General features: G+C 48.3%; 1 protein-coding gene across 10 annotated transcripts in view; it reads right to left on the reverse strand.

Moving 5' to 3' along the window:
* LOC135910481 (myelin transcription factor 1-like) overlaps positions 1 to 22,631 on the reverse strand; it is a 354,839-nt gene that overhangs the window by 24,029 nt on the left and 308,179 nt on the right. For 5 of the 10 annotated variants that reach the window (XM_065442515.2, XM_065442514.2, XM_065442519.2 and 2 more), the window contains 11 exons: positions 19,249 to 19,471; positions 15,814 to 15,883; positions 14,511 to 14,551; positions 13,796 to 13,823; positions 12,306 to 12,368; positions 9,786 to 9,877; positions 7,915 to 8,321; positions 7,387 to 7,535; positions 5,931 to 6,212; positions 2,976 to 3,002; positions 1,754 to 1,813 (listed from right to left, as the gene is read on the reverse strand). In XM_065442515.2, coding sequence (XP_065298587.2) covers positions 1,754 to 1,813; positions 2,976 to 3,002; positions 5,931 to 6,212; positions 7,387 to 7,535; positions 7,915 to 8,321; positions 9,786 to 9,877; positions 12,306 to 12,368; positions 13,796 to 13,823; positions 14,511 to 14,551; positions 15,814 to 15,883; positions 19,249 to 19,471 — 1,442 coding nt within the window. The remainder of the gene's footprint in view (positions 1 to 1,753; positions 1,814 to 2,975; positions 3,003 to 5,930; positions 6,213 to 7,386; positions 7,536 to 7,914; positions 8,322 to 9,785; positions 9,878 to 12,305; positions 12,369 to 13,795; positions 13,824 to 14,510; positions 14,552 to 15,813; positions 15,884 to 19,248; positions 19,472 to 22,631) is intronic. The other 5 variants (XM_065442516.2, XM_065442517.2, XM_065442520.2 and 2 more) reach the window with 5 other exon arrangements.

Genomic DNA, 22,631 nt, shown 5'->3' on the forward strand with positions numbered 1-22,631 from the left:
ACAGCTGTCAAGAGGTTACTGTGGGGACGGCCAGGGAGCTCCAAAGGACATTGTGCACATTCGACGCGGTGGGGTGAAACGAGCTTCTTCTGTCGCCTTTCCTCTCTGCCATGCTACTGCCATCTATACACACGCTCTGAATCACCGCCCCCCCCCCCCCCCCACCTCGACGCGGTGTACCACACAGCAGCAGCAGCAGCGGAAAGTCGAAGGAAGAAGGAAAGAAAGCTTTGCTTTTAGAATAACTAGGCCTGAGTGGACGGCGCCAAAATCCGTGATGTCACGACCAGTTGATGCGGGAACTGGATGACGTCACCGCCCGTCTTTCGTTTTTGCGTCTTTTTGGGCTTACCAAGTCACTCCTCATGATGCGAGTAGCTTTTTAAAGCGAAGCTTTCTTTGCCTCTTCCTTCGACATTCCTACTGCTGCTGTGGGCTGCTGCTGTTGCGCACACCGCGCCGGGGGTGGTTGGTAGCGTGTATATAGATGGCAGGCGCGAGTCAGAGAGGAAAGGCGACAGGAGAAACTCATTTTCACCCCACCGCGTCGAATGAGCACAATGCCCTCTGCAGCTCCCTGGCCGTCCCCACATTAGCCTCTTGACAGCTGTAATTATCCGTGACTCCCCTCAGAAGCACTGCAGTGCTTCCCTTTTTACTAACGTGCGAGCCCAGATTGGACGTAGAGAGAAGGGAGGAGAAGAGGCAGTACTCATATAAGAGAGGGCGGACGTGACGTGAGAAGGCAAGGAAACCTCACTACTGTACGACAGAGGTTGCGGGGGAGCAGGATAAGCTGAAGTTCAATGTACGCTACAGTACGTTGCTGCTATTTCTGAAAAATAAACGCCATGCAAATATGTCAAGCAGGCACCTTACGCAGGGCGTGCAGAAGCAGAACCGCATTAATTAAAGCGCACCGCAGGGTCCAGGAGACACTACGGAAGTGGTCGACCGTCAAAGCAGCACTTTTGTGCCCACCGCATTAGCTTTACGGCTATGGCATTGCTAGAGGTCGTGGATTTGATCCCAATCGCGGCAGCCGCATTTCGACGGGGGCGAAATGGAAAACGCACGTGCACTTAGATTTGGGACGCGTTAAAGAACATCACGGTAACAAAATGAATCCGGAGTCCGCCATCAGGGCGTGCCTCATAATCCGAGTGTTGTTTGGGCACGTACAGCCCCATAATGCAATTCAAGTTTAATGCTTCTGCCACAATGCGATGTGCCATGTGAGGCAATGACAACGCTCAACCTTCTCAGAGGTTATAAAATATGGCGCACAACAACGCCTCAAGCAAACACCTCTCCCTGTTGCGTTCTGTGTACTACGCGGACAAACAGCAGTGGTGCACGCAATGTAGCGTTAAACATCAACTCACCACTCTCGTGTTGTCCTAAATGTTGAAGAAATTAAGTTTTAGCCGTCAACATCACCGCTAATTATCGTCAATCAAAGCACCCAGTACGGAAAGCTTCGCTTACATCGATTCCCACAGTGCGTGGAATCTGCATGATCTTTCATATTGCAAATTATTATTTTTTGCGTTTCTTTAGGGTCAGTATAAACTCTACAGTTGCGAGCTTTTACTCCACCAGTGATCTGCTTGACCATTTCGAATGCGTACTGCGCATGCGTGGTTTGTGTCACGGGCGGTGAAGACATTTGAGTGAGTTCGGCACTTGACGCAACTGTGAAGCCGCGGTAGCTCGTCGGCTTGAATTATAATCTAATGTCCGCGGGACTTACTTCAGCTCTTGATGGGGCCCTTGCATCGGAGGTCGCTCTTGAAGGCCGCATCCAGGTAAACTGAAAGACGACAAAAGAAAGTTCGATCTTGGGAGAAAGTAAACAAACAAACCTTCTGCGCGAATCAGTATGGTCTGGAAATGAGCACCGTGCTATACGTGACAATTGCGAGGAGGTGGCTTTGCACTTCAGTGAAGCGTCAAGGCTACTTATTGCAACGTTATTTTAAATTTCTAGCGGCACATGCATGCAATGCTAAGACAATACTTATCCTGACAGCGCAGTCTCCGTCCTACTTAGCACGAACACGCTTAAACTGATTATTAACACGCTATCTTTCTGGGCTTGTTCGGGCATATCAACTGGTTTGACCAGACGGTTGGACCAGCCAGTCGACCAGTTTTCTTCCTGTAGTCCATATTTTCGTTATGCTGGCCTAACCAGCTGTTGCATGAGAGTTATCTGCATGAGGACGAGATTGCAATAGAAAATGCAAATAAAGAAGCTTTACGCACATTTTTTTTTGTTATGCAACTGTAGGACACGTTGTATTTATATCGTGTTTATTTTGCACAATTTTCTCAAATTACACTCATTCACATTGTTATATGCCTTCTATTCTCTTTTGCATTTCTTTATGTTACGCATACCTGTGCTAGTATCCCACTTGTAAAGTAATTACGAATGAATCGCATTACTGAGTGATCTCTTTCCCCTGGTCATCACGGCTGTCTGGCACGTAAACGGGGGACTGAACCTTCGTCAAGTGAACTAGTTTTCATTTCTTGTTCAGGCCTCCCTCCATTTCTTTATGGAAAAATAAACTTGATTTGTTTTGCTTTCTTATGAATAGGAATAGATTGAGGTCTGTGATGAGAGAGCCTTGATATAAAGCGAAACATTCGTTCGAAATGCGCTTATTATGCGTTTCGTTACCCTGTGGAGCTCTGTTGAACTCAGCAGTCATGCGGATTTGTCCCTCGTTATAAGCAAGTATGACGGTAGGTGTATGCACATTGTGTCGCGTATTCTTTCGACCGTGACACGTTGAAGGGATGAACGCTCAGGAAGGATGAGAAACACTTGCACTGCGGAGCATTTGGAATGGTCGCAGGAAGTACATTTAACGGCGAATAGAATGTAAAATACTACGTTAGCCTTTCATCAAATTTCGAATAGAACGTGCCAAAAGCTTTAAAAGAAAGAAAATGCTATAGCTTACTGATAAGCAAATTCTGCGAAGCAAAACCTGTAATGCAAGAGGAAGCAATCGAATCCTGTAGTGCGAGTCAATGACAAGCAAAGGCGTTATGCAAACTGACGAGTTCACGCGCGACATGTTTTGGTGCATGTTGTGAGACTTTTAAACAAACGAACAATAAAACAACAACAACAACAAAAACGCTACTTTCACGCAGGTGAAAGCGGGACAGAAAGCCAGAGGAATGTGAACGAAAAATATTGCAACAGAAGGTAAGTGGTGGCAACATCGATGGAAAGTCTATCATTGGCGCCGTCACTGCTATGTCTTTTGTAAAACGCTTGTTTCTATTGCCGTTCAAATTCAGCTGTGGTGCGAGTCAGCGCTTCCTGCTTTAGCGGTTAAATGCTGAAAGCAGCATCTCTACGTACGTGGACAAAGTCCCTGTGTGTGTTTAATACAAACATCTTTTTTTTTTGCTGAAATACACAATATGAAGATGAAATAACGCGTCGCAGGTTGGAAGGTCGATGCTGCATCCTGTGTTTTGAAGTTATCTCGCGGCATTCGAAGCACATTTCACGTGTGGCTTTCGTCGTCCGCAACTGTCTAGATGACGTCGCAACTGTCTAGATTAAATAGACGGTTTCTCGCGAGTAACAGACGCAGATCTCTAAGGACATGCTTTTGCGGACTGCACGCGCCGGAAGTGATCGCGGAGCCGGAAATATGTCATGGCCGCCACGTTTTAGAAACCACTTACCCCTGACGATTTTCGCGAAAGCTGACGAAAAGAATGCGATTAGACCACTTACATATGCAGTTCCCCATGCATCTGACTTAATATGCGGGAAAAATATTGCACGTAATCACCTGCGAGTTGAGTTTCTGAGAACGACCGAAGCTAACGTGAAATATATGACGCGCAAGAGCTGTATCCGTGGTGGATATGTGTACGCTCGAGTCAACTAAGCGGTCCTGCAAAATACCACCAGAATATCGCACGCGTTAAAGGGACAGTAAAGTGAAAAATGATTTCTTCTGCATCAGTAAATTATCGTTCTACAACACTAAAAACACCACTCTTATAACGATAAGACATTTGGTAAGCCAGAAAAAGCGCAAGAACGAAATACGCGTGGCGACGCCTACTTAAGTTCCCGCACCTGGGGGCTGTGACGTCTTGGATTTTGATGGCATCTTCTAGGGCCTACTAATTATATATAGCGGTACAGGTTGACTACATTGTGTTCTAAGGGAGCCAAATATTCAACATGGCAAGTTTCGAAAACCGTTATTAAGCCAACGCGGCCCAAATGCGTTAAACATACTTTGGGATCCCTGACGTCACGCTAAGGTACCGGCGCTGAGGTTTTGACGGGGAATTCAAATGCTGATACTTGGACCTTCATTTTCTCATCTAATATTAAAACTATTTTTTTGAAACGACTGCCTGCAGGGTTCTCGAACAATGATTCACTAGTCTAAACTGATTTATTTTTTCGCTTTTTGTCCCTTTAAAGTCGCAGGGTGCACACTGTCGAGATCGAGTGGGTGGCCATAAGCCGAAAGTAGATCCGAAATGAGCCAATCGCGAGACGACTTATCTTTTGACTTAACAGGTGTAAGTGCGAAGAAGCGCACGTCACGAGAGAAGGCACGTAGGACACAGCGTTGCGTTCGTATTAGGCGTGCGAAGCTCGCGTAAGCATTGAAGACGTGGGATTGTTCCCCACCTGCGGCAAGTTGTTTTTTTTCATCCACTTTCATTGCCATTTATTTATCATTTCTTTAATTCAGTTACTAATTAGTACTAGTAATTTCCCCTTTGCTGTATTTTGTGTCTTTGTTGGCTTCTTATGGTTAATAAACATCGCGCGCCTCGGTTAACTATATATATTGTGGAAGATCGCCAAAATACAGCCGATGGTTCTCTGGGTCGTAGACACTGGCACGCACGCAGGAGCTACGGGATACTTTCCAATCGTCTACGAATAATAGAAAACGCGTATTGCGTGGTCTTCGTTCTTTCAGAAGGCTATAGGACAGCGTTGCCATTTTGGCCTATTTTCCACATGAGAGGATTTTCGACTGGTTTAGCTTTGAAAATGCGGTCTTTGCGGATGGAATCATTTCAGCAGATTCAGATAAGCACGTGCAGGATTCTAGAGGATTTTGAATGTTCGTCCATAGCGAACTATTCCCAAGGAAAAAATGAAAGTGGTGAAACTAGTTCTCGACATCTCTCTTAAAGGGAATAACGATTGTTAACGCAACTTCATCTGCACATTTAGTTTATCCTAAGGCATTGAAACTTTTTTTAATGATCCCATTAACACGTACCGTAGGTGTGAACTTTGGCCCATACAATTTTACAACATTTAATCATGCCTTTTCATATCTGAGATACTTCCTTGCCCGTAGTTAACAGTAGTGGACGAAGGCTCCGGGCCTTAGCCCGGAACCCGCGTTTCGGTAAGGGAACAATCGTCTTTCAACGTTTAGACAAGAAGACGTTGGAAGAAAAGACAGGCATTCTTGTCGAAACGCTGGCCAGCTGGCCAATGCGACATCCCTTTATTACTGCTTGTCACTTCGCCGCCATCTTCCCGGGAACACGTTTGTTCCTTACAAGTGTTTACCACACGTGTGTGACCGCAATCATTGATTTCTTTTTCGTGGCTAATCCACAATTAAATTTAGCAGACTCTAGCTAATGCCGATGTATGTTTCGGCGAAACCCTCGCAGGAAAAGAAAGAGAGCGGCAACACTGGTAGGGGACATAATCAAGGGTTCGACGAAAGTTCGTCTGGTCAGGCATGGGAATGGAGGGGATCACGGTCATGTCTGCTGTATAATCCGACGTTTCGGATTATACATCAGACTCGGTCAGTGACCGTGATCCCCTTCACTGGTAGGGGAGCACGATACGGCTTCGCGGATCACGGGCTTGGGGGACGGGGTAGGGTGTGCACCTGTCCTTGTCCGCGTAGTCGGAGCCGGCGGGGGGCCTCCCGGCGAGGGGCTGGAGGTGGTCCCTGGTCGGAGGAGGGGGACTGTGCAGGGACGAAGGCGGGGGGTACGGGGGAAACCCTTCCGGCCCGCCCCTTGAGAAGTCCACGGGCTCCGTCTGCTCCTCGGGCGGAGGAGGACCAGCGCCGCGATACAGACCGCCGCCGCCTCCGCCGGGCTGGTGGTGCGGGTGCTGGGGCGGTGGCTGCTGCTGCTGCTGGGGCCCACCCAGCGCCGGGGACAGACTGCGGCGCCCAACGCAATCGCGACCGTTGCGACAAACAGGTCTGCCACTCGACAACTGTCGCACGACGTCGCGAGACTTCTTTCTTTTCTCGTCTAAGGCAAACCTTAGACCGATCTGAACATCGCAGTGCATTGGCAAAGAAATCGCGAACGAAGGGACCGCACATTAATTCGAATCGGCCGCGATAAACGGACGTTCTCAAGTAGCTGCGCAGGCAATCTCGCAGGCCGTGCTTTGTCGGGCGCTTCTGCCCGGCTTTGGCTCAGAGGTCCGCACTGGGAGGGCGCCACTAATCCACGTGAGAAGCGTGGATGGAGCGATGAGAATGTGTAGTACTATTGAGGTCCGTCTTAATTCAACAGCATTTTTTTGCCTAAAGGCGCTCGCCAAATGCGAGTCTTTCGTTTATTCAGCAACAATGCTGTTTGGAGGATAGCTCCTGTTGAAGAGAGAGCGAGAAATGGCTGCACCGGTACGCCAGGCGCTGTTCATTGTCCTCCTATGAACAAACACTCAGCGATCATTCCTCGACTTCCTCAGGGATTATACTTAAGAGGTTTGAATGTCCTAAGGTCCTTGAGAAGGTTAATTACGAAGTTTACTGAAAGAATGGTCGGACCAAGTGACTTTCTAAACACGCTAACATTGATTAGAACATCGACCTTGCGAAAAACTGTGTGAGGAACATAATTGAAAGGAGAAATGGATACAACCAGTGGCGCAGCCTAGCGGGGGACGCAAGGGGTGGGAAGGGGGCGGCAGTTGCACACTGGGCACGTGAGCCGCCCAAAATTTCAGGGCTAGTATGCGGCCTGCTCAGGCTCACTTCCCTTACTTCTTCACCCTCTTCATACCGGGCCAAGGGCGTGCCCTTCCCCCCCTGCACCCAACAAGGAATTCTGGCTACGCCACTGGACACAACGCTTATTGTTTTTAGTTTTGTTTCCTAGCAATGTTCTTTTGGTACCTGACTGCTGTTACATTTTATCACAATAACAAGTATGCGCGCATGTGATTGAGATAAACGTCAGTTGGAACAGAGTCTACGTCCGTCTTCAGTGTTCTTAAGGTTAGTGCTGCTTCTGCCATGGGGTCGCGGGAATGCTCTCACGTGCCACCGTGTTCGGTGCATGCTCTAGTAGTGCTCATTCCACGTGTGCGTCAATGCCCACCTGTGCCTAGGGACGAGAGGCAAGTCGAGGGCCGGGTGGATGTGCCTCACCCCGGATGGGGGAGCGGGCGGAAGGTCCCCGAGGGCCTCTTGCCTCTTGGACAGGTTCACCGCCGCTGTCCCCATGCCGACCACGCCGGGCGGCTGCTCCTTGTCGGTCGGAGAGAGAGGAAGGCGTGTCGCAGTCAGCGTGGGCGTTGCTCCGTTACTCACCCATGCTCGCTCGCACAATCACTCATTAACCAATCATTCAAGTGCTCACTCTTCAATGTCGCGCTCCCTCGCCTATTGGCGTGCTCCCTACTGACTGGCTAATTTGCACACTCACTCACCCAATCAAGAACCTATGCACTTATGCTCTTTCACTGTCTCACTCACTCACTCCATTAACTATTCCTCTCACTAACAACTCAGTCACTCGTACGTGTTCACTCATGTAAGGACTCATTCACTCACTCATCGTCCCACTTGCTCCCAAACTTCGCTCACCATCCGACCGACTCACTCACTCACTCACTCACTCACTCACCAGTGGAGGCGATGGCGAGAGGCGCTGCTTGACCGTGACAGTCATCTGGTCCTTGGGCTTGGGCGCAATGGGCCGGTTCGGGACCGGACTCATCTGCTGCTGTGGCTGTTGGGGAGGCTGGTGTGGCGGCGGCGGCTGCTGCTGATGATGAGGCGGCGGCGGCGGCTGTTGGTGCGGCGGCGGCGGCGGCGGTGGCTGCTGATGGTGCTGCTGCTGCTGTTGATGCTGCTGCTGTTGCTGGAAGAAGTGGTGCGCGTACTCCGGAGGCGGCGGCTTGCTGTACTTCTCCAGCTCCTTGGCCAGGTTGGTGCGCGGCGTCGTGGTGGGCACGTAGCCCGGGTACTTGTAATCGTGCAGCTCCAGCTGCTTCACGTAGCACATGGGCCGCAGCACGCGGTCCGACGGGGCTGAGGCGTTGGATGAGAAAGCACGGGTCAGCTATAGCACGGCTCGATCACACATCGACTGGTCCAGACGAGCGTCGATATACAGTTGGCTCCGCTTACGCTGAGAATTCACGCGCCGGACGCGACTGCGCGCGATTCAGTCACGTGACATGACGCACTACACCTGGTCATATCGTATCCAGCATCCACACTTCAAATGAAAACAAACAAACAAACAAACAACAACAGACCGTAACGGTGAATAAGTAACCAGCTCTCTTCCCAATATCGTGAGCACTTGCAGCAGTATTTCAGCGGTTACGGCGTTGCATTGCCGAGCACGAGGTCCTGGGTTCGACCTCGGCCACGGCAGCCGCACTTGTGTGGCGCCAAATTGAAAAAAAAAATAAATAAATCTCTCGTGCAGCACGCGTTGGGTGAACGTTAAGAATCACATTTGGTCAAAATTAACCCGGACGTAATCATATACTGGTCCTGAACTTCTGGCAAGTAACATCACAGACTCTTTTAACATCGTGGCCAACGGCGAAAACACGCCCGAATGCTAGCGCACTTTCACTTGCGGCCCATAAAAGCTAACAGCGTGAGCTGTTAGCTTTTATGGGCCGCATTATGGGCTACGCGTTTCAACTGCTATTGGCGTTCTTTGGAAACGTCGCGCACTTTTCGGCGTGCCTATACCCAAGCTCTTTCATGCCAACTTGGGCCACTAGGTACGTGTCCGAATGGATAACTTGGGTATAAGTTCACTTAGGCCATTGGGTGCATGCAAACGTGCATGTGACACTAGGTATGTGAACCTTCTCAGCCAATCCTTCAGATGGGGTTTGCGCAACTGGGTAGGTGCCCGAATAGACAAGCAAAACTAGCGGCAAGAAATGACAAAGACGGATGCCGAAAAAGGCAGCTATAGACACAGAGGTGAAAAAGTCGGCTTCAAAAGCAAGCCGAGTGTGGTGAAAGGTGTGAAGTGAACAGAAAGGGACCACAGAATGCACTGATCGATGAGCATTGGGTTGTACAGATATCGGTAACAGAAAAATTGAATTCCACTACACACAGAAGTGAATAACTTAGCAACACGGTGTGTCGCCACATTTAATGCAAAAAAAAAAAAGTTGCGTGCGTTCTAACACAGTGAACGACTTCAATTGGATTGAAGATTGCGGATTCCAGACTAAGGCGTTTCGCTGCCAGTATTTCGGCCTTTCTCGGATAAAAAGAAAAAAAATTCAACGGTGACTTGGATTTCAGCCTTATCACGAATCACTTTGTGCGAACCGATTTAACGACGCGGGAACAAGTGACTTATATGATCTCGCGACACTCGATTCACAAACTCAAATCACGGCTCGGCATTTAAGATACAGTATCGCTGGCGGCTATAGAGTCTCTTGATTAGAGGTATGATCCCGCTACGAAGCATCTGCTCCCCCTAAGCAAGGAGAAGAGGTATGGGCTTACCGGGACTGGAGGTGGAGGGCGGGTGTTTGGTGACGTTCTTCTGTTCCTTCTGAGCCAGCTTCTCCATGGCGGCAATGGGGCACCCGGACAGGCTGGCGGCAGCACGCATGGCAAGGAACGGACGAAGACAAGACAAGCACACTCCCGTTAGTTACCCCCAAGAGAAACTTCGCCTTCCCGATGCGACGATGCCCGATAAGCGAAACGTCGACTTCGGTTCACTTTTTTGAGAAAAAGGTCCATTTAGAACGACAGACAAGGTCAAGATGGAGCAGGAGGGAGTGAAGGGAACGACGCCTGATAGGTGGCGCTTGCTTACCGTGTTTCTGGGGATACAGGTTTTAATGAAGACAGAAAAGGCCGAGAAGACAAAATGCCACACTGCTATGCGTTATGATACCCAGTTAACTCGAGGAAGCTAGGTTACTGTTTGTCGCCACCCTGTTTTGAAAGAGATGCCAATATCATCATCCACGATCATTATCATAAACATTATCATTTACTATAACTGTTGTAGACGGCGAACGCGGGTCCCATTTTCCCTCGTTATACCTTGCTTCGCGTTGTACGCGCTGTGTACAAAAGTAAACCGATACCGACTCGCTGAGCTCACAAATGTTCTCAGCTTTGCGGTCCACTTTGAGTTGACATCTTAAGCGTTACAGCATTGGTATACTGTTCGGAGGATGACTGCGTCATAGCTTTTCCCGATAACTGGCCGATTGACGAGCCAATATAGTGAAACTCAAGCTATACAGAGCCAGGAGGCGCATGGGAACAAATGGCTGCTACACTCAGCCGCGCTAGAGACAGAAAAAAAAAAAGAAAAAAAAACGTTGGAGTTTCGTTTCATGCATTATAGGAAGTTTTCGTAACAACGAGGCCGCAGGTATATGGAGTGTGCTGTCTGTCCTGCATACAAAGGAAGCCAAACTGAGGTCGGATTCCGCACATGCGCAGTGTCGCTGACGCGACCCCTGGATTTACGACAAGCTGGTTACGTCAGCCGCTTCTCAAATGGAGCATCTGTATTTAGCACAAAATTGCGCTCTGTTTCGTAGCCGCGCACGATCCAAGGTCGATCCAAATAGGTCGCGAAGCTTCGGGCGAAAAGCGGTTCAGTACAGATTGCCACCGACATCAGAATGGGGGGGTTATGGGAGCAGCGATTGACGCGCGACTATGTTTGGAGGGAACAAACACTGGGAAAGAGAAAAAGCGTTTTTTAATTCAAACGAGACACAGCTAGATTCATTCAACGAAAATAAAATTCCTAGTCAATTTCATATATTCGTGACGAGTTAAGAAAATACAAGTTTAATTTTATTACTAGCAATAAATGCATTTCTTTTCAGCGCCCATCGCTACAGGGGGCGTTGACGCCACTATCGCTCGCAGTGCAATGCACGTCTTGAAATGGGCAGAAAGGCGCACTCGTACAGTTCACCTGTTGAAATACGCCCCCCTCACAGTTTGTGCTTTTTTGCTTGTCGAAGTTTGTCTGAATTTGGTGACGCGGGTAGCTTCATCGCTTCTTAATCTGTTCAGTGAAAAGTAGTGAGTTACGACCGCCAGATAATTGTGTAGTTGTTTTCGTGCGACTGCGCTGGCCGACGGGCTTGGCATCCGACGATAGGATCAGCACTCTACACCTAAAGCTTTCGTCGGCCTCCAAAGAAAGTATGTTCTGTGCAGAGATGCGATTTTGGCAACCGTACGGCTGGGCTTTTCGTGCATCGCTTTCCACGCTGAAAGCTCGAAACGCCCATCAAGTCGAATGGCGGGGCATTTGAATATATAGCTCCAAAGGAAAGACAACAAAACAAATTTCGCGCTTTCGAACACAAAATGACGTCACTTCTGCTTTCAACGGACATGGCGTCACAATATTTTTTCTTCCGCCGGAAGTGTTCCCACCACATACAGATGGCGCCATGCCCCATGAACCGCTGATGGACCGCCATGTTTTGAACGTATGGGCTCCTATGGAAGCTTCGCTACCAGGTATATTTACCTTGCACGATCTACGGCAAACGACCGTATAGCGCAGACCGAAGCGTTAAAACCAGAAACGCGGCCCGAGCTTGTCCCGCCACTCGCAAAGACACGCAAGCATTCGCCAGCTTAGGCGACAACCACTTGGAGCGCGTTTTCCATGTATACTTTCGGTGCCGCGTTAGCCCGGCATCATTTAAGCACGTCCAATTGACTTGGCGTGATAACTGCGCTAGTGTAACTTTGATCGAAATGAGTGAAATGCGTTCCACGTCGACTAGAGCATATAGCCACGGTTGTCGATTAGATCTTATATCCACGGTTATCTATTGGAGCGTATATCCTTTGCAGTATACTTACTCCAGCCACAACGACAGCGCGGTTATCGCGTGGTAGTTACAAACTGACGCGCACCTAGACGCCGTAAACGAGTCGGAAATACGCTCCGTGTGGTTGTGACTTCAGATCAGCGTAACACGGCGTTCACGCGCAAACGTTTCAATGCGCTGGAAATGGGTCACCCACCTTCTGTGTGAGTTTCTGTTGCTATTCACATGTCCTCTTCCATTACAGCCAGGAGTGGGGCACCTGGCGCGAGTGGAGAGGCACACGTCACACATTGCACGTGCAAAGGCAGCGCGCGCAGTCACGGTAACTTTCATAAAACTGTTTTGCATTCTAGATGCATACGAAAGCGGCGTTCTCTTTACCGTAAGTAGCGTCACAAAGGCTGTGCGAGCTTCGATATTTCGGTTTTCATTTTTCGATAGGTAAGAAGGTAGCATCTGTGTTATCGGAAGTTTTAATATCCATATATGTGTTTAACTGCAGCTCGAAGGCGTCATGCCGTACATGCTTTAACGTGACACCTGGCGCACCAGTTACATTCGGTTGGCTCCTGTCTTTCTTTTTTATCCAAATTGACGTCATCTTTAGACGCCACGAAAAAATATTCGAAGCGTCCAAACTGCGGCGGATATTAGCATAACTTAAAGTAAACAGAGCCGCAGTTACGAGTAAAAATATGCGCCGTTATACATTTAATCGTTTATGCATATCGAAGAAGCGTTTATAATACGTTATAGAAGAAATATGACGCTTATTCCACAACTTGTCATGCTACGGCAGGCAAGATAACACTGAGTGCTAAATCGCGAGAGTTAGGCTACAAAAAACTGGCTCAGCCAAGTGAGGTTATCTAGAGCCTAATCAGTTAAAGCCATGCCCAGAGGACTTGAGAGGTGTAAGTGTGTCCTGGATTCGGGGGTCGAATACAATGAATCTGATGGGAGCGTCTACCCATAACTAAGTCACTGAACAAACAGCGCAATGTTACTGAAACTTGCTGGCCTGATTTTGTAAACAACGTCCGTAAAGTCTCAAAGATTTCGAAGACACAGACGTACCCTGCTGAAAACGAAAAGTAAGAGAAAAAGAGAGACAGAGAAAGAACAGGGCATCTAACGTGAGCTAATAATGTGTACATTCAGTCCTTAATAGTCACCAATATGTAAGTTGAAGCATTTTTTTTCATTGTGTCCTCGATCGTCCTCACTACGAAAACGTCATTCAAAAAAATTTAAGAAAAGAGGGGGGGGGGGGGAATGAGAGGAAAAGTGCGATTTATGTCAATAAGGGTTCCGACTAGGCTACTGACATTTTCAGAGCATTGTATTTCATCTTTTCTGTCGTTAGTCAGCACTATATGGGGAGCAAGCTTGCTGGACGATAGGAAGGCAACGGCTAATTAAACGCGATGCATTCAAGGTTACCGTCAAAACAACACAAAACCCAACACACGAAAACACACGGCAAAATGCTCCACACACAAAAAAGAGCAGTGCAGAAATAATAAAGAACAAACAAACAACTGCTACGGTGCAAAATGGAAAACGCAAAGGCATGCAGTAACACCTCCGTGCCACCAACCACACTACAGTTGCAGCAAAAACAAAGTAGGCCAACTAAGGAAAACCAATGCCAGTACGTAGCATATACTCCCAACGATGGCTTACTTGAGTATTGTTTCGTGCTGTGCCAAAACTGTAAGGGAAATTAGAACGGAGAAAAAAAAAGTGTTTGACACATCCGTTCAAGTCTGTATACAGTAATCGTCACTGAAGAGTCACTGAACACAGCACCAAATGTACAATTAAAAGCATTAAAGCCCCCAAGAGGCGCAGACTTCACATCTCAATGACTGAAGTAAATCTATTTTACAGAATTAAAGTAATTAGTCTTTAGATGAATAAAGATAGTCTACTCGGAATCCGATATCCGCGCTTAAATATGAGCTAATATTTATCGCGAAGAGTTGGCCTGGAAAACTTCAACTGTCGCCTCTGTACTTGAGCTACGCCTCTGTACTCAGGAACACGTTCTAATAACATGGTAGCAGATATATTTGATTTAATAAAGAGGTGGGATAGTTCATCTAGAAGAATCTGCGTTCGTAAGTTCACAATTTACAGCTGCATTAAACGTTCTCGGGGTGCGTTTAGTTACTGCTTAAGTAATACATTCACGTCATGTCTCAATACTTCTCCCTCGCGCCCATGTCTACTTTAGAAGGCTTACACATGTGTCAGTTTTAAATAATACTGCACATCGAGCTGAATTATTAGATAACAGAATTATTAGATAATTGGTGCTGGATTACGCACTGAGATGGTCTACGTTGCCGTACAGCGCACAACACTTTAGATCTTCAAGTAACAAAAAGAGGCTTACTTTCGGGTGTAATCTTGTCCTTTCTTGGGCACCCAGACAGGCTGAAAAAAATGTTAGGAGAGCTATTACGACTGTGCCACTTACATACCCTTGTTTTCGAAAACAAATAGGCTGAGAAAAACAAGCAGGCTGTAAGAGCAGGTTGGTATTGAAATCCACGAATACGGAATATATTCGGGGAAAGAAAAACTTGAGGGACGCTTAAGCTTCGCCTTTAAGATTGGAACAAAACAGCATTCAAAGATCCTTGACGGCTTCTCACGCTTGCCGGCAAATGCAGCTGACCGTAACGTTTACCTGGAAACGCTGGCGGCGAACGCTATGCAAGAAGGCGAGCTTTCTGGTTATTTTCTCCCCCCCCCCCCCCACGGCGGTCGCTGCAGCTGCCGCGGATGTGCGGAGACGAGCGCCACCTGGATGGTGTTGCAAGGAACCGAGCGGGACGCGCCGCTCCTGCTGAAGCAAACATCCCGCGGCAGCTGGAAATGAGGTTTGTGTTTGAGTTACTGCGTAAGACAGTTGTTTTCTCGCATATTGAAATTACAGTCCGAGGCTATCGTTTCTGTAGGTTACGTGCAAGTCGTACTTTACGAATTTTCTGACGCATTTTATTTCCGAGAAATGCAATTGGTCCAGAAACGCCTATGCGCCAGGCGGAGGAGGGCCTGCGCGATTCGGGACGCATGGATCGGTTGCATTTCAACGTGACAGCGTTAAGGAGCCCGTGCCGTATAAAATCCGGCGTCCCGCATCGGCGACCGACGTCGCATTGGCACAAAGAATTTCGTACCCCACATGCCTAGGCCGTTCATGTGACGCAAAAAATTCACTGAAATAATTGAAATTGTCAAGCTAAAATACGTGGAAAAATCGTAAACCACGACTTACACACAACCTACAGACATGATAGCTCTCGGATTGTAATTTCAATATACGAGAAAACATAATTCTGTTAGGCGAAAACTCAAAGAAACCCTTTTCCAACGTTTCTACAATGAATAGACCGGAGACGGCGTCCGCCGTTTGCGCACGCCGGCGCGTAAGTATCTCGGAGCACTGCGCCCACTTCCCTGAAAGACTTCCAGATGACGCTCGCCTCGGACGCATCGCAGCCCCTGCAAGAGGCCGCGTTTCGACCAGAACGCCCGCCTTCGTGCATAGCGAATGGCGACTTACACAGTGTAAGGGTTCATCATCAAGGGTCCGCAGTACCGTCGTTTCTTTGGACAGTACGATCAACGGAAGGTGCTATGTTCTGTTCGAATGAGTGTTTCGACGCAAGCAGATAATTGGAGGCACTTACCTTCTATGGTGCGAGTATAAACCTGTCACGTGACCCGTGCCATTGCAACCCGGAGTAGGGCATTTGCTGTCTGCAGGGAGAAAAAAAAACAAGAAAAGTAAGGACGGCATAAATATCTAGCTAGCCACTGCTAGTTAGCTTGTGTGTTACGCTTATATTGTTATTTAGGCTCCAAGGTGGAGCAGATGAAAAGTGCGCAGGGCGCGAATTACTCATGAACTCTAGCAGGGGGTTAACACTGCTAATTCAACGTCGTTGGTGTTCATGGAAGCCTATAGTGAGTGCTAGAGAATACATTTTCGTGATTTTTTTGTGAGGCGCAGTCTAACGGAAAGGTGGCGGATGTAAACGGGTCACACGACAAACAATAATTACACACCGTCGCCTCCTTGGCTGTGCGTCGGTAACCATGGATTCACGCCCGTGAAGACGATTCTTAGCGAGAAGCTTCGGCAAATGCCAGTTGATAGCGGCCTCTATCTGGCTATGATGCCATTTGTAGGAGAACAGGCGCTCAAACTAAATATAGCGGTTTGGATGAAACGTGGTCCTCGCCAGTATTTAGGCGTCGACGCGTCAGTGCATGACGTCAGGGACCACGAAGTATTCCTTCGCACAATTAGGGTCTTTCTTTAAAGCCTGAAAATGTGTATGCTCGCACCTTTCCCGAATGTATTTGAAATTTATTTTTCAGAGCCGGTAACTTTAGGTACTATTTATAGCAACATTACACATATCTTTCATGACACCAGCTCACAGCTTTTTAAAGCTGTCCTGGCGCTCATTCTCCACACCTAGCCCTTGTGCCATAAAGAACCGTGCAATATCGCTGACATAGATTAAAGTGGACCTCACTAGGTCCCATTCCAAAACTTAATTTTTGCACTGGAACTTTTAAAAGGCCGTCTAGAGATCATTTTACCGAAATAACTTTTCAAATCTGCTTATTATTTTAGAGGACACAGAAGAAATCGAATGACCTGTAACCATACCGCCAGGGGGCGAGCGCGACTGAGACACTCTCTACCTCTTCCTCAAGTATCGTCCGCAAGCGGCGTTCCTTCTCTCACAGGAGAGCAGAGGGGCCGCGTAGGGTTCACCTAACGAGCCCCGCCTCCTTTTTATTGCGATAGCGCAATTATACGGACACCCCAAGCGCATTAATTCTTGCCGTCGCCGTCGCCGTGACGTTCTGTATGAAGTCCAGGGGCGATAACACCGTCGCCGCGCGCACTTTGCGATGTATGTGCGAGCGAAAGCGCGAGGGGAGCCGACGATCGCGGCTCAGTCTGGCGCGCGCAAGGGAGGACAGGTGAGAGGAATCGCGCCGTGTTCCGTCGCGAAGAAGAGCCGTGGGGGGGGGATGGGAGGGAGAGAAGGGGGGTGGCGTTGTTCTCCGGCAGCGACTACGTATTTGGCGAACGTGCGCAAGGGGAACCAACGATCACGGTTCCATCTCGCGCGCGCAAGGGAGGGAAGCGGGGAGACAGCGCTGGAGGAAGGGGGCGGCGGCGCTCTACTCCGGCTGCAATGCGTACTCTGCGCGGTCGCGCGCGCCATATATCTTGTAGGACGCGCCGCGTTTGGTTTGAAAATTCAGCTGTTTTCGGGGTCGGCGCACAGCGTTGTAGTACTGGCACGAAGTATGTGCTGCGCTTGTCTGTTAAAAAAAAGGCCGAGTCTGGCGAGGGGCCCCTTAACTTAGCACTCATATTTAGCGTTTCCTCAAGAGGACGCAGCACTTACCCATGGCGAAACCATGTTGCAAAAGCACCTTCGCGTTTCGAATTTTCCAAGGTGTTGCAGGCGGTGCCGCAGGCACAGAGACAGCGCCTTGTTCCCGCCACGGACAAACGTTTCTCTTGAGATTCGGGCTGTGCGAATAAGCTGACGCGTGGACCCGACGTTTACGACGCCTTGTTCCTTGACTGTCGTGCGGCAAAATTGCTGGCAGGTGGTAGAGGCATGACGTTCTTTATGAGCCTCTCGCGATAACTTAATTTTGTTTATCCCCTGTTACCGAGAAACCAGAATCCGCCTCTCTCTCTCTCTCTCTCTCTCTCTCTCTCTCTCTATATATATATATATATATATATATATATATATATATATATATATATATATATATATATATATATATATATATACGTGTGTGTGTGTGTGTGTGTGTGTGTGTGTGTGTGTTTGTAATCTCTTTCTCGCTCTCCCTCTATAAAGCACACATCAATAGCTGTAAGAAGCTATTGTCTCGGCGGCAGACCCAGCTTTTTCGTAGCGGTCGTTGTTGTTCAGAGCTCGTCGCGCAACCACGAATGCAGCTGCGGGGAGAAGGCACGCGCAACGTCTAAAACAGACTCGAGACTCATTTTGTTCGAGCGCCCTATTTTTGTTTTTGTGTGTTATCGCCTGCATTTTACTCGAATAGAAGCAGCACCTAAAGACGTGTCCGTCTGTGGGAAGTCTGCATGCAGTTGAGGCCTATACATCTAAAAAAAAAATGCCTTCGGGTCTAGCGCGTGCGATTTTAACGAGCGCCTCAACTCTCGCAGCCGCGCCAACGTGGACACGTAACAAAGGCAAGGGTGCGTACGAGGCTTGACGAAGCCAACAAAACGCAGCGAGTTCGCAACCGCATGAGAAGTCGCAGAGATACAAAAACAGTAAAATCGAAATTATACATTTCCTCGAGCAGTCCTTCTGAATATATTTTAATCCAAGTTGCCACGCTGTCGTATACTCACGAACTAAAGCAAATATAAAAAAAAGATATTTGACCGCACGTGGTCGCATGGCGCGCTTAAAATTGAATTCGCCCACGAATAAACTTCATTCGGTGTACAGTCCCCCACACTTGTCAGAATCGTCCGCCGCGTTGCCTCAGAGACCATGGCGCTCTGCTGCTGAGAACGGTGCTGGGCTCATGCAGCCCAGCACCGTAGCCACCACGACGGCGGGTAGCGACATAGAGGGGTCAAGCGAGTGGCTAACCAGTCTCTCTCTTTCTGTGCCACTCAGTTGTCCCGTATTTTGAGCTATTCATGATCCTAGGCGCCATCTTGGTGAACCAGCGCAGTGAGCAGTTGCGTTCACTGGCGTCTCACGGGGCTCTAGCACAGCCAGATAGGGCAGCAGCGTCCTCACCATAAGCTTTCCTTGCTCCGTGGCAGCAGGTTATACCCGCGGCAGTGAATATGATATACACTGACGTCATCCTAGGCGCCATATTGGGCGACCACCGCGGTGAGACGCCGCGTGCGTGACGTCACGTGCAAGCCATCTAACACACACACACACACACACACACACACACACACACACACACACACACACACACACACACACACACACACACACATACGCACACACACACACACACACACACACACACACACGTGCAACGAGGCGCCATGCTACGTCATCGCACTCCGCCCCCACCTTTGAGCGTGCCTTCGGGCGTCCTCTGCGGCGAGTCCATGAGCGCGGCGTGTGAGCTGGAGTCCTCGTCGTCTTCGTCCTCCTCCTCTTCGTCCAGCCGCAGTCGGCTCTCGTCGATCACTAGCGGGTGGTCGTCGTCCGGAAGTGGAACCAGGTGGCCGCCGCTTCCGCTTCCGCCGCCGTCCTCGCCGTAGGCCGCCAGTGGCGGCTTCAGCGACTCCTGCTGAACGCGCCAATTTGTTGTCAGAGAAAGCGAAAGTTGTGAGGACACGCTTCATTCTGTTTCTTTCTTTTTCTTTTTGCCTCGCACGGACCGCTACACAATATATCATAGTGAGACACCTCGTACATTATAATGCGCAATCCTTTTGAACATTAACTAGGAAGCCATCATGTCAAATGCTTATCCCCAACATGATATAGCTGTAGTTTGTCCGTAAACTTACTACCGTTTGAAGGAAACCGGGCTATATTATACGCGGACGGCAGTAGCAAGTTAGCAAGTCGCTTAATCATACCACTGTTGTCATTCCAGCTTTGTCATCACATTGCCGTTACAATCGCCGTCGTTAAGGTAAACAAATCTTTCGCTGATACAAATTCGCCGGTGACGCGGAAAAACGTTGTTTTCTAAAGCTTTCCATTCTTCCCAACTCTGCACCACCCCGTTAACAATCGTTATAAACCAGTTTAAACCGGTTGGAACCGTCGTATTTTTTGCTCGGGAGCCTAATCTTAACCGAACTCCCCAAAATATGCGGAAGCGTGAAGCCTGTATCCGAACCGAACCCAATGGTTTTCTTTCAGGTCGACACCCTGGTAGCGAAACCTTGTGACTGTTTATGCAACTGTAACCCGTTAGAAATGTCTTTGTTACATGGGTGTCGTCGTCGAAGAAAACAAAAAAGAAAGCGCACCGCATGCTATTGACTATGTCGCTGCAGCAGCTAACTGGAATATGGTTGGTTATTGCGTTAACAGCTGTGTCCTGTCTGTTTAGATTCTTCGCCACAAGATGACGCCACCAAAGCGGTCGCTCCCGCAAATGTCGGAGATAGCACGGTATTCTAAAGTCAGATGCACTCGCAAGGGTATTGAAGTTGGCTTAAGCGTACTCTTGCACTAGCCTCCATTAAAATCCATGATAATTTGAGCTAGACCATTATCTCGTAAGAGAAGATGAAAAACACTCGTTTAGAATACTGCGAGTTGACATGAAAATCGAGTATGCAGCATCAACGTGACAGCCTATACAACACCATGTTAGACCTTCGCGTGCGTGGTTAAAAGCGAACTGCAACAAAATTTTGAACCGCGATAGCAGCCTACAGTCGGTGACAACCTAAGAATTCTGTACCCGCTCCACCCAGAAGTGCAGCTGCCTTTCACCTCTGAAAGAGAGCCGAGCCAGCTGGAGTCGGCTCACAGCCTAATATGACTTTGCTCTGCTAATGCAAATGCTAGCTTACTTGGAAACCAAAAGCTAGTTGTTTCAAGCTAAAATATTGTGTTTAACTGAGCATTGATATCAGAATCACCCATAAAATTTGTTAAGACGTACAGTTCTCATCCTAAAACAGTGACACAAAGGCAAATCTTTAAAAACAACAACAACAGCAACAAAAAAAAACGCCTGGCGTCACGCAAGGAAGCAAACCTAATTGGCTGGCGTATCTATGAAAATCGTGTTTGAGTTCGACAAAACACATATAACTTTTTATTCTTACGTTGTCGCCGACTGTTGTTTAAGATAGCGCAGATATAGAAAAGACACCGCGCAAATTTTTACCTTTGAAATGCGAGTGGAGGCGCCACGAAAAGCACGCAGAAAAAGCAGCTTTCGATACCGCAACTAATAAAAAGCGCCGCCATTACCACTCGCAGGAAGTGACGCATGACCTATATAGTCCACGGCTCTTTGGCGTGACCTCCGAGATAAGGGGGGGCCCGCGGATGCCCTCCAGCACGCTGAAGAATCTTGACGGTGGCATGCTGGGACTTACGTCATAGCGACAACCACCAGGTGCACGGGCCGTCTGCTTTCACGTACTGTTTAAAAGCTGCTAACCAGAAAACTATGCACTTTCCAGGCCTGTGGCTTTGTCAAAACCGCTTCAGTTGGTGTACACTATTCATGTACAACAAATCTAGCCAAATTTAAATTTCGTTGCAGTTGGCCTTTAAGCGAAGAAAAACGATTTTTTACCACAAGAAGCACGAGGAGACAGTTGCTTTCACCACGTACATGGTGACCTTTCGGCGCTTGACACGCTCATTTGCTTATTAATTATTCCTTCGCTTCGAGTGGTAGATTCATCTCCTCTCGCCCTACAATCCATTAGCCTCCTGGTGAGCTCAGTTGGTAGAGTAACTGCAGCGGAAAGGTGTTGGTGTTAGGTTCGAACCCCTTAACAGGACGCACGTTTTGGTCAGCTGCGAAGCTTTCTTCCAGAGGAAACCGTGTGGGTTTCTTTTGTAATAGTTTCGTTACATATACTTCTAGGTGAATAAGAACTTTTCCGAGAGTGAATCTTCTTCCGCTATATAACAATCAGATTTTTTCACGTAACACAGTCAGAGGAACAACGAAGAACATTAGAGCAATGCCCAGTCAGTTTATACTGGTATAGATCATAATTTCAAAACTCTGTCTCCCTTCCTTCGTTGGAAGAAGGTTGAATAACGCGGGTGAAAATGAAAACAAAACCTATTTGCCTCTTTTTTAGTTTCGTGCCTGAAACCTAAGCGCCTATACGACAGTCCACGCCAGAGATCTCAAAGCATTTTATTGTACGAGGCCGTTTTTGATGAAGGAGAAGTTCTTGAAGCTCTCTCTATTGAGTACAAGGACTCAACCTGCGGAATAGGATGTAGTCCTATTCAGGTACACCAGAGCAGACATCAGCGTAGACGTCAGTTAACTATCAGATATACGAGAGCAGACGCAGTTAAAGTGCATTTCGTCCAAGCGAGCTGGTGCGGAAAATTCAAGTAGGCGTCGCCACCTTATTTCCCTTTGTATTGCGGCAGCAGTTATATGGACACTCCAGGCGCATTTCTGTCGTCGCCGTTGTCGTGATGTTCCGTATAAAGTCCAAGGACGATAAGATCGTTGCCGTTTCCCCATTCTCTGGCTTACTGAGCCTTCTCTCTCTCACCGTAAGAGCGGCCGCTTTCGTATTGCAGAGGCGAGGTTTAATATGACATCGTATTACATTTTTCTTCCGTAAACTGAACCACTGTAGTGCCTGGTTTTACTCTGACAACAAATCTCACAAGTCGTTTGGAGCACTGCCGAAGGTACGAGGCGTAGACAGGCAATATCCTTGCGCAGCAGAATGTAGTTACGGGCGTGACTGTCTCATTAATGGCGGCATTAGAGA

The sequence above is a fragment of the Dermacentor albipictus genome, chromosome 6 (genome assembly GCF_038994185.2).
Source record: "Dermacentor albipictus isolate Rhodes 1998 colony chromosome 6, USDA_Dalb.pri_finalv2, whole genome shotgun sequence".
Taxonomy (NCBI): domain Eukaryota; kingdom Metazoa; phylum Arthropoda; class Arachnida; order Ixodida; family Ixodidae; genus Dermacentor; species Dermacentor albipictus.